Below are 13587 nucleotides of genomic sequence, written 5' to 3'. Positions count from 1 at the left end.
CCTCACCTGCACAACTGCATTTGTTTATGCCTTGGGTTACCTGCTAAATAGGTTTGCTGGGGAAACCCTTCTGGATTAAAAGGGAGGATGAAAGGGCTGAGTGGGGGCTCCCTTGTGCTTAGTTTCTCTGGCACAGCCACTTCCCTTTTTACAGGGGAAACATTAAATGAGGGCGGCACCCAATCGGGAGAAAAGTTGTACTTTTTCCCTTTTTTTCCCCTGATTAAGCCTAGCCTACAGATTTCTTTCAGCAAATGGGTACTTAAAGCTGACAGACCTCTAGAGACCTGCTGCACCTGGCAAAGAGAGGAAGGAAGCATCTTCAGTAGATGTTTTCTCCTGATCCCCCTCCCCATGCTGCTGGTGCTTGGGGAATACAGGATGGGCTCAGGGCAGCACCAGGAGGGATGGAGGAGGGAATTCACCCCTGCCAGAGCTGACTTCTGAAGAGAAAAATTTGGGAAGGCATCGGGTGACAGCTTGCTCCATTCCCCACCAGCAGGCACAGCTCAGGAGAGCTTTGTCCTGCTGCAAATTACTTGGGCAAAACAGGATGGGAGTAGACAAGACCCTCCCTGTCCTTTGGAAAGAGAGTGCGCAGCAGCTCACCTTTTTTCATCTTTCAAGAGGCTCTTCAAAGGTTTCTGCACAAAGAACCCAAACTTTTAGATCTCATTTGCTTCTCTGGCAGCCCTGCGATATGAAGGGTTGGCCAGGCAGGAACTTTCCTCCCAAGGAAGTTAGCACACCAGGAGGGCAGGATCATAGGATGGAGCAGAAATTGGGAATTGAAGCAGAGGAGGGATAGAGGGAAGCAGAAAAGAAGAGGCAGAGGGAGGGAATTCCCCAGCCCAACTGGCCACAGCCACCAAAGCCCTGTTCCTCCATACAGAGCCCAGCACCATTCAGGAGGATGAACTGGCATCTCACAGGATGAGACACTGAGGCACGAAGGGTCTGTGATATGCCATAGGATCCAAAAAAAGGGAAGCCTATGCCAGAGTTACACTGCAATTAATGATGCCCTAATTGTGCTGGCAGCCCCTGAACCACATCCATGGTCTCTGTCAATTAAACTAGATTATGGAATGATCCTTGCTAATTATATATTATTATCTAGCAAGCAGTTATCTCCCTATAAAGGGTGCTCCTATAATGGACAAACACTGTTCCTCTAGCACAGCCAGCCCCAATGGCAAATAAAAAAAGAAAAAGCCAAAACCATTTCTGCTGTGGCAAATATTTTGCCTCAGCTCAACTTTTCGCATTGCAAACACTGCACTCCTGTCCCAGATGGAGGGAGGAACAGGAGGAGGAGGAGGAGGAGGGCTGCAACATGCAGAACCAGCTGGAGACAGGAGACAGGATCAAATCTGCACCCCCCAAACCTGCTGCAGAGGCATGATTGCAAGCTCAAAATCCAGCTGTGAACACTCCCTTCCATCATGGAGCAAATGCCCCACTCAGCCTCCACACACCAAAATCCCCATGAGCAGGGGGGGAGGACCTTGCTGTCCCTGGGGCTGTGATGACCGGGAAACAGGGTTTAAAATAGGCTGGGAAAACCGCTCCCGGTAAATGCCATCATTGCATTTTTAATTGTCCATATGCTTGATCCATTATGTTTTCCCAGATGGCTGGGCTGCTTGACTAGTGCCTCTTCAACTCTGCCACCACGGCCAGGATCTCCAGTGACTACCTCGGTCCCCAAGGTAGAGACACCTCCACCGTAGGATCTGTGTCACTATGACCAGGGTCTCCAGTGGGTACCTGGATCCCCAAGGTAGACACACCCCTGGAGCAGGCTGGCATTGCCCACCTTAGCAGACAGGATTAGCTGCAGCTTCCCCCAGGTTGTGATGGACCGAGGACTGTTGTGTCCATCACTGTGCTGGGAGGGAAGAGGGGGAGGAGGTGGTACCTAATGGTGGTCTCCTCCCCAACACCAACCTGTCCTCAATCCATCACCAGCAGCTCAGGGGAAGCTGCCAAGCAGCCTCTTGCTGCCCCTGTGGTTTTGTTCCCCCAAACAGAGCCACCGGCCAGGGCACCTACCTGCTGATGGGCTGGCAGTACCCACCAGGCATGACCCCCTCCAACTTCCCACTGCTGTTCCAGCTGCAGTACCCGGTGCACGGGCAGTGAGCTCTGTCCTTCCCAGCACAGACCCCCTCTCAGTGTAACACCCACCAACCCGTCCATGCCAAGGTCCTGGGGGGCTGTGACTGGCTTGGTGGAAAAGTTGCTGGTGGCCTCCTGGCCTTAAACACCAGTCCTCAAGAAAATCACCCCAAGGAGCAGCAAACCCACTCCTGCTCCAGCCAACAAACTGCCCTTGTGCTCGCCCCAGGGCCAGTCCCTGCTAAATTAACCATAAATGTTTGAGGAGAGGATGCAGGATTAGGGAAGCATTCCTGGCATTCCTGGGGAAAGGGAAAAATCTCCAGAGCAACCCCTGCTGTGGTGCTGCTCAGCCTCATACCAGGTGACTCCAGGGGGACAGCAGAGCATCGATACCAGCTCAGGCAAGGTTGGCACCCATCCTGCACCCCATTCCTTCCAAGCCTCACAGCTCTGGGGCCATCAGGGACACTCTGAGCCAGACTGGGTTCAGATGCAGGGTTGGATTCAGCTGTGCTGAATTTGCAGCCTTAGCAGAGCCCTCCCACCGTGAGGCTCCTCTCGGCTGCTCATAGCCATCACAGTTGCACCTGAATGGAGTTGCTCCAGGTGCCACCAGGATTTTCCAAGGCTGCCAGGTTCTCGTGGTGTGGATCATGACATCATGTGCTTGCTGGGTCCCCAGTGGGATGGCCAGTCCTGCCCAGTGCCCCAGGGCAGGGGGAGCAGGGTCTTGTGCCAGCAGCAGTGCCCATTTTGGGGCACTTCCACCCTTGCTGCATTTGTCCAACTCAGAAGTGCAAAAGCACAGCCCCCTTCAGCACACCCCACCAGGGTGACACATCAGGAAAAACTTCTGGTAAATAGAGAAAAAATGGGAAGCATGGCTGGGATTTTTCGGATATTTTAGCTCAGCTTCTCTCCGGTGGGAGCAATTCCCCCAGGGAAGGAGACGAATAAACCAGTTGATCTCCTGGGGGCTCTTCCAGTCCTGTTTTCTATGATCTACGATTTTCCAACAGTTCTTCACTTGATTTGCACTCAGACATTTGCAGAGGGATAATGGAGGCTCTCCCTCCTGCACAACAGCAAAGCCTTTGTCTGCTCCAGAGAGACGCGACTCCATGTCCATAAGCAAAGCCAGGAAATGGGGTGGCTGCATCCAGCCCGGCACAGTCGAGTCATCATGCTCTAAATAAATAATCAGATGAGTAACAGGAGCATTGCCTGTGCCTGCTGCTCTCCTGCTTGCTTGGGAAGCACCAAGTAAACGCTAAAGAGGGAAACTGAGGCCTGATGTGTGAGGACCACAGTCACGGTTGAGGGAAGGACCACTGGTGATGGATTCCTGATATCTCTGCCCCTCATCTGAGCGGCTTTTACATGAGAAGGATTTGTTTCACAAAGTGACCAGGGCAGTCCCTCTCCCTGGGCTGTATGCTTGCACTGTCCCCCTCCCCAGCTGGTGTGTCAGGGAAGAGGTGGTTTAACAGGGAATGTCAATGAGCAAATTCCTGCAGAGCAGGGAGAGACTGGATGCCTAAACCTAATGGAGAAAATCAGAGTCTGAGACACGGAAGAGGATGACTGGAGGCTGAGAGGGCCGTTGTTCAGCCAGCACCAGAGGCTTTCCTTGCTCAGAGCAGGATGATCGGTTTGAGTGGTTCGCTGCTGGTGGCAGCTGCAGCTGCAAATGCGGGCAGAAACAAGCTGGGAAAAGTCTTTTGTAAACATTCAAGTCGCATTAATCACCCCATCCATGAACCCCTGGATAACACCCTGCAAGGCTGGGGGTGCTGGGGGATCCCCTTGGCTCAGGGAGCAGAGCTGCTCCCACAGCACCAGTCCTGCATCCACAGGGGTGTGCAGGTGAATGCTGCACCCAGGGATGCTCAGGCAGCTTTGAACCAGAGCCAGAGCTGGAAACCTTCCCTGGGGTGAGTGCAGCAGTGGTCCCTTCTGCTGTTGGACCCTGGGACCTGGTCCAACTCCTTATTTCAGTGCAATACCAACAGCTACCCAGAAAAGCATTTTTCCGTGCAAATTGCGAGGTGCTGGAGGCTCCAGATGGGCAAGGAGGTGCCTGTCCTGCAGGCAAGGGCTGGATGCTGCTGGGTGCTGAGAGCTCCCCACCAGGCACGAGCGGCTGCAACATTCACCTGTTTCAGCAAAATCTGGGCCACCAAGAAGGTTAATTATATCTTTAAGTTTCTTTCAGTTGTCAAATCTTGTAACTGTGGTCTCAAGCTGACAGTTCTATACCCAGCAATTAACCGGCAGCGAAGGTCTGCAGGCAGCGTGGGGGGGTCTGTCCTTGTTTCCCGTCTACATACACAACAGGCTCTCAAAACATTGCCTTAATGGAGCTTAACAGGACCGGCAAATATTTCCTTCAGAAATCTTGCATTTGGTGACGTGTTGCACCAACAAACACCAAATCAATCCTAAGGAAGGCTCCTCGTTAGGAGGCATGCGCAGATTTGTGCCTTCTTCCCTCCCCAGACACCCTTTCAGGCATCCGCCGGCTGGTGCAATCTGGGAGGAAAAGCTGCTCAAGCATCATCCTTTTCCTTTGCTGCTGCTTCCCCTGATGCCCTGATGTACGGAACTGTCCCAGAGGGAAGCAGGACATCAGTCAGGGTAGCCTTTCACTGATGGGACTATCCTGTCAGTCCCTGCTAAATGCTGGATTCAGCAGCAAGAGGGGTTTGCTGTGCTGTGCAATGCTTTTCAGAGATACTCAGTCCCCTCCTTAGGATTCATTCACATTTAGAGACAGCACCAAAAAAATGGCTCCTGGATTTCCCACTGCCCTCAAGCTCCATTTTTTGCCCCTGATCAACTATGCTGGGACATTTTAAGATCTCTCCCTGCACCGCAGTCTGTTTTACACAGGCTGGAGTGGGGGTGGCCCCTACACAGGCTCCCAGGGCTGTGTGCACCCTGCTTCCACAGCGAGATTTCCTGTGGCTTTGCCATATGCTGGCTCTGACCCACACTAGGATGAACACAGGCTGTTCTGTGACAGCCACCCCCTCTGTGATGCTGAAGGGGAATGTCCTTTGCGTTGGGATGGCACAAGAGGCAGGCAGGGGCTATTCAGCCATCCAGCAGGGTTCATGGTGAGGATCCCCAGTTTTCTGGAAGGGCAGGTGACCACAGGACTCCTATTTTTGTGCTCTTGTGTTGCTGAGCTCACCGTCTGCAGGGACTAGGGGCAGAGGTCTGGTGTCATTGAGGTCCCAGAGAAGCCAGCCCCTCCTGCCAAGGCCATCTTTACAGGATTACAAAAACCTCCACACTCCAGCATCTCAGGCTCCATGGCACCACAGCCTGCCAAGCCACAACAGGATTTGCTCATGTTTTCAGACCTCAGGAGTGAGACTGGTACAGAGTTCACAGCAGTGGGCACCTCAATATGCTGGAAAGGAGGAAAACACAGAGGAGAGGAGGGGAAGAGAACAATCTTCCAGCTGCTGGCAGCTGAGGCACTCATAGTGAGTCCTGAGAGAAGGTGAGACAACATGTGAAGATCAAATGAGGAGCTCCAGGGCATGGCAAATTCATCTCATCACATCACCCAAAGACATCCAGAAACACCACCTGGGAGCATCTACGTGAGCTACATCTGTTTGTGCCAGGTGGAGATACCTACAACACAGCTCCATGGTCCCCCCCCAGCATGGGTGGGAGCATGGAGAACATTTGTTCGGCATACAGCAATATTTGGGGATGGTTTGTACCTTCAAGAATTCAGCAAGAAATAATTGACAGGATGATTTGCAGCCATCGGCAAACAACGCTACTTTCCTGAAAGCAGCAGCACTAGAGGGAAAACAAATTGAAGCAGGTGCAGGAAGAGTTAGGGAGCGCAAGAATTGCATTCCTGAGCCAAATGGACAGATTGAGACAGAGGAAAACAAATTGGGAAGGGAAGCGGCTGCCTATTGCCTGGATTTTTCAGGCACTGGAAGGAGGTGGAGGTTGGGTTCAGGCTCAGTTTCGGGGCCTGCGAGCTGTGACTCTGTTCAGGCAGCTGTGTTGTGCTCAGCCTGGCCTGAGGGCTAATTTTGGGGTATGTGTTCACCCTGGGCAGGACTGAGATTGCAAGCCCTGGAAATCTGGAAAGCAGCATCCTACAGAAGCACCAGCCCCACCACTGCGATGACCATGAGGAGCCCGGCCAGGATGCAGATGCTGATGAAGATGATGTCACTGGTGTCCTGGCTCTTGATTTCATGGGCATCCATTGCTTCCCCCTCCCACTGCTGGGCATCCACCAGGTTTTCTGCCTGGCTGAGCCTGGATGGGTCAGGCCCAGCAATGAGGGTCACCGAGGCTTCCTTCCTCTTTGGCTCACACTGCACCTCGTACTGGTGGATGTCCTCCCGGTCACCCACTGAAAAATCGATGTAGAGGGTGCTGACGATGACGGACGTGTTGTTGCGCCTCTGCAAGACAAGGGTCACAGCTCATTAGAGCTTTGTGCAGTTCCTTTTCACAGGGGTTTGGAGGGGTTGGCCAATCAGACGGGTATCTACTGGGAAGATGTGAGAGGGACTGGGAATGCCTCTGTGCAGCCAGTACACCAGCACAGGGTTAACCATCTACCCAACTTACTTTAAAGGAGGGTTTGCCAACTGCTTACCTGGGATTCGGTGCCGCAGGTGTCAAACCTGGTGTGTATTTTAAAGTTCCTTCCAACCACCCGGGCTGCACAGGAGGGGGTCCCCAAATAAATCCTATTCCTCTCCAGCTGGGCCAGAGACTGCACAGGGATCTGGATGTGGAAGTCTGTCCGGGTGCAGCTGATGTTCATGGGCACAACTATTGGGACAGAAAACACGTGTAGAACTCATGATGAGTTTTCAGGAAAAAGGAGCAACACCAGAAATGCAGAAAACAATATCAATGTTTTAGTCCTGTCCCATGCCAAGGGCAGTCACGGATGGCTCCCAGGCACTGCCCTGCTTTCTGCCCCAGGGAGAGACCTCACCATCAACCAACCCCCTTGAAACTCATCCTCCTTCCCAGGTCTCTGAGTGACACAAAAGTGCCACTACAGGCAACATCATCATGCTGTCACTGCCACTCTCCATCATTGCAAATCCAGTGAGACATTTGAGTTGGTGCCCAGGACCAGACCACGAGAGCTTTGTGGATGGCTTGCTGTGGGCACAGGGCTCCCCTGCATCCTACAACACCCCTGTAAAGATGCTCTACAGGGATGAAATGGAGGGGATGTCTCTCAGAGGGACCCCACGCCCGCATGGAGCGATGCAGCTGCTTGGCTGCCCCTGGGAAAGGGTGAGCTAGATCCACGGCCCCAGGGCATCCTCCCAGTGGATGGCCCAGCCCAGATCCTCCTGTCACAAGTATCATCAGCCCTCCACTGCTCTCAGAATGCTGTTTTTGATGGGGAGCTGGTGAAGGGAGTGCACAGAGGGAGCTGCTGTTGAGCTGTCCAGGATGCCGAGAAAAAGAGCAAGGCAATGGTGATCCCAGCCTCTCTCCAAGTATCCCTCTGGCATCATATCTGGCCCCTCTGGATGCAGAAAGCATCCACACAGGGAAAGAAGCAGGGACGAAAAACACCCCCCTCTTTAAAGTGAATTCATGCTCAGCTTGAACCAACCACTTGGGCACTATGAATTATTGAATTATTCCAGCTCCTCCTGAATCTGGGAAGATGCAATAAAATCATTACGAAAAAATAGTGTGACTTTGCTTCGCTTAGTGCATTATAAAGCCATTAGAATATTTACCAAATAACTAAAGTGCATTAGATCAAGAAGAGGAGAAAGTGGATTCTCTCCCCTGCTGTGAAGGCTTTCATTCAAATGGCCGTAAATCACACACGCCCAGCCCAAGCCATGCCCTTCAGTGGGCCCAAATGGAAAATATCTGCATGGCTGAAGGGCTGTGGATGTGGAGGCTGAAAGGAAAATATCTGTATGGCTGAAGGGCTGTGGATGTGGAGGCTGAGGTGCCCTTTTGCCTCTGGGGGCTCCCGAGGAAGCCGGTGGTGGGGAGAGGCCAGCATGTCCGGTGGAAGCAGCCACTCTCCTGGCAGTGCTGGCAGCTGGATGTGCCACACAGGAACCTAATTACAAGCAGATGCTGGAATCCCTGGGCAAACACAGCTAGCAGCCTCAGCTTTAGGAAGGGAGGCTCAGTTTCACGTCCAAGCTTTTGTCCTCCCCTAACATGCATCTGAACAATGTGTGTACCAGGGGATGCAGGAACCTTGGGCAACTGGGAGAAGTCACATCCCTCTTTGTGATGGGACACACCCCACTCTTCACTAGCACCCCATCTATGTGTCTGCAACCTCCTCCATTGGGAGCAGGGTTTCTCCATGACCAGGCACAGTGAGGCCAAGATTCTCTCCCTGCACACTGCTGTAAAACAGTGGGAAATAAGGACAAGGACGGGGACAGACCTGCTGTGCACACTACTGCCCTACTCGATGTTCAGTACGTCTCTCCCTCCAGAGGCTGCAGAGGCTCAGGACAAAACTTCATCCCATTTCTTACTCCTACAGCCACACCCCCCGATCCTTTCTGCTGCACTGGAAATGAAGAATGATTTTGCAACTGAGGGATAAAAGCTAATAAACCCAGGGCCAGCCTCCCCAGCCCCTGTGCTTCCAGTTCAGAAGTGCTGCTCTGGCTCCAGCCCTCTGTCGAGGCTGCCCCTGGTTGAATCATCCCTGACCTGCAGGTCAGCTTGGATGTAATTATCTTGAAATACAACAAACGCCATAAATTTGCTGGTGTTTGAGGTGCAAAGGTTGGCAAATGGAGGAGGAAGGTTACACACCGCTCCGCCCACCAGCTGTGGATGTGCCGGCTGGGACACGGGGCATGCCGGCAGCAGGGATGTGCCAGGGGCTGGCTGGGTGGATTTAGGAATGCTGTGCCCCGGGGGTCCTGTCCTCCCGTGCTGCTGCCAGTGGAGGAGGGGGCGAGGTCTATGTCTGCCTGCTCAGCCGGGTGCTGATGGGACCGGAGCATCCTGAGGAACAGGAAAAAGGTTGTGATACTTGAGCTGGTCACCTGCCCTGGGGCTTTGGTTCCCTAAAAAAAACCCTGGTTTTCTCCTCTGAGGGAGGAACAGGAGCATGACAGTGGCAGAGACACAGGAATCTGAAGCTGGAAAGCATCTCCTGAATACTAAACACAACATGGAGCATGTGCATTTTGCACTCTGCAGGAGCTGGAGCTCACTCACCATGTCTTCCTCCACCCCAACCCTAAGGAGCCACGGGCTCTACTCCTGCAGACAGGAACCATCACTGCGTGGCCCTTCCAGAAATTGCATGGTCTGGGGCATGTTCTGATGTAACTAAAGCACTGAGGAGCACCCAAGTGAGACCTCACCTCCCACGTAGGCGATGGAGAAGCCCCTCTTGGCTGTGTTGCGGTCGGTGTGGAGGATCAGGAGCAGCTGGTTGCTGCGGGAGATGACGGGTGCCAGGCTCTCCCGCCCACACCACCGGCCCAGCAGGGATCCGTTCTCGGTGCCACCATCGAAGGCAGACAGGTGATCATAGTCACAGCCACCCGTCAGGCTGCTCCGGCCCTCCAGCTCCATGTCCAGGAAGAACACCTTGACCCGGTAGCCCGTGGGCATATGGATGCTCCACTGGCACTTGAGGTTGTTGGGGTAGAAGCTGGGGTACTGTGGGCTAGAGAAATTCCCTTTGATGGCAGTGAACACCTCCTGGCACTCTCCTGCTCAGGGAAAAAGAGGAAGAGAAAATCAAAAGCAGACCTGAACTCTGCTGTGTGTGGATAAGCTGGTGGAGGAGCAATCACTTGCTTCATTGCCCTTCACCTCACTGCTCCCCAGCCTTGTGTTTGGCCGATGGACAGCCAGCAGTTTTGGGGTATGGAAACTCCCAAAGTGGCCGAAGTCCTGCAGGACCACATGGGAAAACCCATATTCCCAGGAAATGGCATGAGCAAAGGAGAAAGGTGACTCTTGCTCAAGAGAAGGACAGCCCAGGGTCCAGGAAAGCAGCAATGCTGCTTTTTACATAGTGTGGTGGTTTGCACTTCACACCATCATCTCACAGGTTCTCACCACAGTGATCTCCTCCACTATCCTCTCCCTGCCGCAGGAGGGAGAGAATCACTGCCCCAACCCTGGACCCGTCCCTACGTTCTTCCCACTACCCCACCACACAGACACCGCCGCACCTGAGTAGAAATGGGCCTTGAAGCCCCTGCCACCGATGTTGAAGTCCGACTTGAAGATGATGAGGAGGTGTGGGGTGGAGGAGACAGTGCGGGGTGGGCGGGTGCTGCCGCAGTAGCGTCCCAGGCGGGGGGCAGTGACAGTGGGGCCGTCGAAAAGGGCCACGTAGTCAAAGCTGCAGCCCTGGCCCCCCTCCATCTGGAAGTCAGCAAACACCAGGGTGAGGGGGCCACCGCCACTGGCCCCCCCGATGTTCCAGCGGCACTCGGCATCGTTGGGGTAGCTCTCGGGGTAGCGGGGGCTGGTGATCTCCCCAGACAGCCCCGTCAGCTGCCCGCCACAGGCATCTGCAAGGAGGCACAGGTGATGAAGACAGTGGAAGAGGGTGGATGGACAGATGCTCCACCACCACCATCTCTCCCTGCTACCTTTCCAGTAGACAGCGGCGAAGCCGTGCTTGGCCACGTGTCGGTCGGAGCGGAAGACGACAGCCATGACGTGCCAGGCGGAGGAGAAGGGTGGCGGGGGGCTGTGGCCACAGAAGGTGCCCAGGAGGTTGCCCCGGTCCCGGGCAGCCCCGTTGTAGACCTGGAGGTAGTCGTAGGCACAGGCGTCGTGGTACTCCAGCTCGAAGTGGCTGAAGGAAAGCAGGACAGAGGAGCCCTCGGCCACCACAATGAGCCACGTGCACTCCGTCTCATAGGGATATAGCCCCGGGAAGTTGGGACTGGAGAAATTGCCAGAGGGTGCTGAAAGCACTCCCCCACATTTGATGCCTGTGGGACACAGAGGTGGATGTGATGTTCCCTTTCCAGGGGAAGACTAAAAGAATGGAGATGGGATGCACAACACTGGCTCCATCCTACCATCAGCACTACTAAAACTTCAGCACCCTGCAGACCTTAGCTGGGCTTGGCCACCCCCTCTCATTGGAGGACATGTGCCCTCCATCACCCTTCATCCCTCCACATGATCCCTTTTCCCTGCACTGCCCCATTGTGTGGCTGCAGCAGGGCTGCCCTTGAGCTTATCCTGCCAGTGACAGCATGGTGTCCCCACCTATTTATGGCTGGGAAAAAGGAAGTAGAGAGTGAGTTTTAAAGGCTCAGAGGTTCCAGGTTCTCTGATGCCCCAGCTGCCCAGCCCTTCAGCTTTGTGCTTCTCACTGACCATCCTCCCTCCATATAATGGTGGTATCAGTGAATTTGAGCTGGGAGAAACAGGGGTGAAGGGCTCAATGCACTGAACAATGAGTTATGCATGTAGGGATCGATTTCCTAATGAAATCTTTATACTGAGACATGGTTATTATAAAATAAGGCTGGGAAGGGGGCAACTGTCACCTGCCCCTGGGTCTGATTAGGGCTGGGGTGAAGAGGCTGATATAGTGGGCACATACATCATGTCTGGGAGGGATGCAGACCCTATGTAGCCCTCGGGAGACATGTGTGGGTTCCCAAACAAGGCTGGGCACTCACTGCCATCAATCTGGGCCAAGTATATTGCAAATCAATAGTCAGCCAGTGCACTTTACTTTTCATCATGCTTGCTGGCACGGTGACCTCCCAGCAAGGGGGGGTCCTGCAGATGTGTGGGATGCAGCACCACATGAGTGTGTGTGTCTGTGTGTGTGTGTGTGTGTGTGTGTGTGTGTGTGTGTGGCCAGATCTAAAATCAACTTGCTAATTACTGGGGGTAGGCAATGAAGTAATACAGGGGTGGTACTAAAGAAATAATATTGTTGAAATAAATACCCAAGAGGGAAGCCTGCTGGAGAGGCAAATAGCCATGATGCACACAGATGGATGGATTAAGGGTTGGGAGCCTTGGGGTGCTCTGGGAAGCCCATGTGGGATGTGGGGTGGCCACTCAGGAGCACATGCACCAGAACCAGGGATGGGGTTGGTTTCTGATGCAGTCCTTCTGTGAGAAAGGCCCTGCTGTTTCTGGGGAGAAGGATTGCTCTGCCCACCCCACCCCTCAAATTACTGTGTAATCTGCTAACCCTGTCCTGCAATCTGGGGGGCATTTTATACAAGTAGGGTGAGAGGTTTATTACATGCCTGTTACATACACACACATACATACATTCACATAAATGTACATGTATATGTGTGTGTGTATATAAATACATGTATTTATATAGGCAAGTGAACTCCAGAAGTTAACAAACCCTTCACCAAAACACCTGTACATCACAACAGGACAATCCCTACCTGCAATCCTCAGTAAGATAAGTGTGAGGCAGAATACCAAGCACAGAGCAGTGTCCCACACTTGCTGCTGCACACAGTGACTCCAGATCCCAGATCCCAGCTCCCTGCCCCTGGCCTGAGCCAGCCCACTCCCTGAGAGAGAGCTGGAACCCACTTGCTCCCCAGACCCACTGTGGCACCCGCAAACAGCCCTCTTCTGCTCCTCAGGGACCATGAATGCCCATCTAGCCCCAAGGTTCCCACTGGGAGCTGGGACCAGGTTCTTACCTCTGCTGGGAGCATCCCCGAGAGCCCCGCAAAGCACGGCCACTGCTGCCAGGTATCCCACCCCCGTGCTCCCCATCCTCCAGCAGGAAAATCTCCCCTCACTGGCACCCGAGCATCCTTTTGGAGCTGTCTATTTGGGAGGAAAAAAATAAATAAAGAGAGAAATAAATAAAAAGCAGGAGGACTGTAGAATTAATAGCAGAATGAATAATTCATTGCTTGTTTGAATTAAGAGCGGCAAAGTAACTTGATCTATTCCTCCCTTCCTTCACTCAGTTTTAATGATCTGGATCAAATGTCCCAAGGATTTACACTATACCAGATACCTTGTCAATACACTATATTTAGAAGAGATATTAATGTTTCAGATATGGTGTATAACGGCAATAAGTCTGGGCTGACAATATGCCCTTAAGGGGCCATGAAAATAATTTAGTTCGCCAGGCAAGCTAGTGAACCAAAATGGGAATTTCAGACTTACCGCGGAAAAGCACCTCAGGAATTAACATGATTTATACTGCGGCACCCACTGCACAAAGCCAGCTGGTGGTAAAGGCTAGAGAAACAGGGAATGGGATTTAAACACGGCCACGTCTCCGCGCCGGCTGCCAGGTCAGCATCCCTGCAGCAGGAGTCCAGGCTCAGCGGGATGCTCAGCCCGGGAAAGCAGCAGTCGTGAGCACTAAAGATAGCAAATCCCACCTCCCCCGAGGAAGATTAGAGATGAATTGTGACTCATGGGCAAAAAAACATCGATTATTATAGAACCTGCTAAGGCCTT

At 53.2% G+C, this 13587-nt stretch overlaps 1 protein-coding gene across 1 annotated transcript; it reads right to left on the bottom strand.

The window, feature by feature from the left end:
* Positions 1 to 442: 442 nt before the first annotated feature.
* CDCP2 (CUB domain containing protein 2) lies at positions 443 to 12928 on the bottom strand. Its single transcript, XM_064665164.1, has 6 exons — positions 12807 to 12928; positions 10752 to 11099; positions 10326 to 10670; positions 9504 to 9857; positions 6770 to 6948; positions 443 to 6572 (listed from the first exon to the last, which is right to left on the bottom strand). Exons 1-6 carry the CDS (start codon positions 12880 to 12882, stop codon positions 6258 to 6260), a joined length of 1617 nt encoding a protein of 538 aa, XP_064521234.1. The 5' UTR covers positions 12883 to 12928; the 3' UTR covers positions 443 to 6257.
* Positions 12929 to 13587: the final 659 nt, after the last annotated feature.

The sequence above is a fragment of the Pseudopipra pipra genome, chromosome 9 (genome assembly GCF_036250125.1).
Source record: "Pseudopipra pipra isolate bDixPip1 chromosome 9, bDixPip1.hap1, whole genome shotgun sequence".
NCBI classification, from domain to species: domain Eukaryota; kingdom Metazoa; phylum Chordata; class Aves; order Passeriformes; family Pipridae; genus Pseudopipra; species Pseudopipra pipra.
This window is presented reverse-complemented; position numbering and strand designations above follow the sequence as displayed.

Bases quoted from the DNA above. Each gene is read 5' to 3' on its own strand.
- CDCP2 (XM_064665164.1), bottom strand. From the start codon at position 12,882: ATGGGGAGCACGGGGGTGGGATACCTGGCAGCAGTGGCCGTGCTTTGC. The intron at 9,858-10,325 runs GTGCGGCGGTGT...TTCCCTGAGCAG, and splicing joins CAAGGCCCATTTCTACTCAG to GAGAGTGCCAGGAGGTGTTC. The intron at 6,949-9,503 runs GTGAGGTCTCAC...CTGTCCCAATAG, and splicing joins CTCCATCGCCTACGTGGGAG to TTGTGCCCATGAACATCAGC.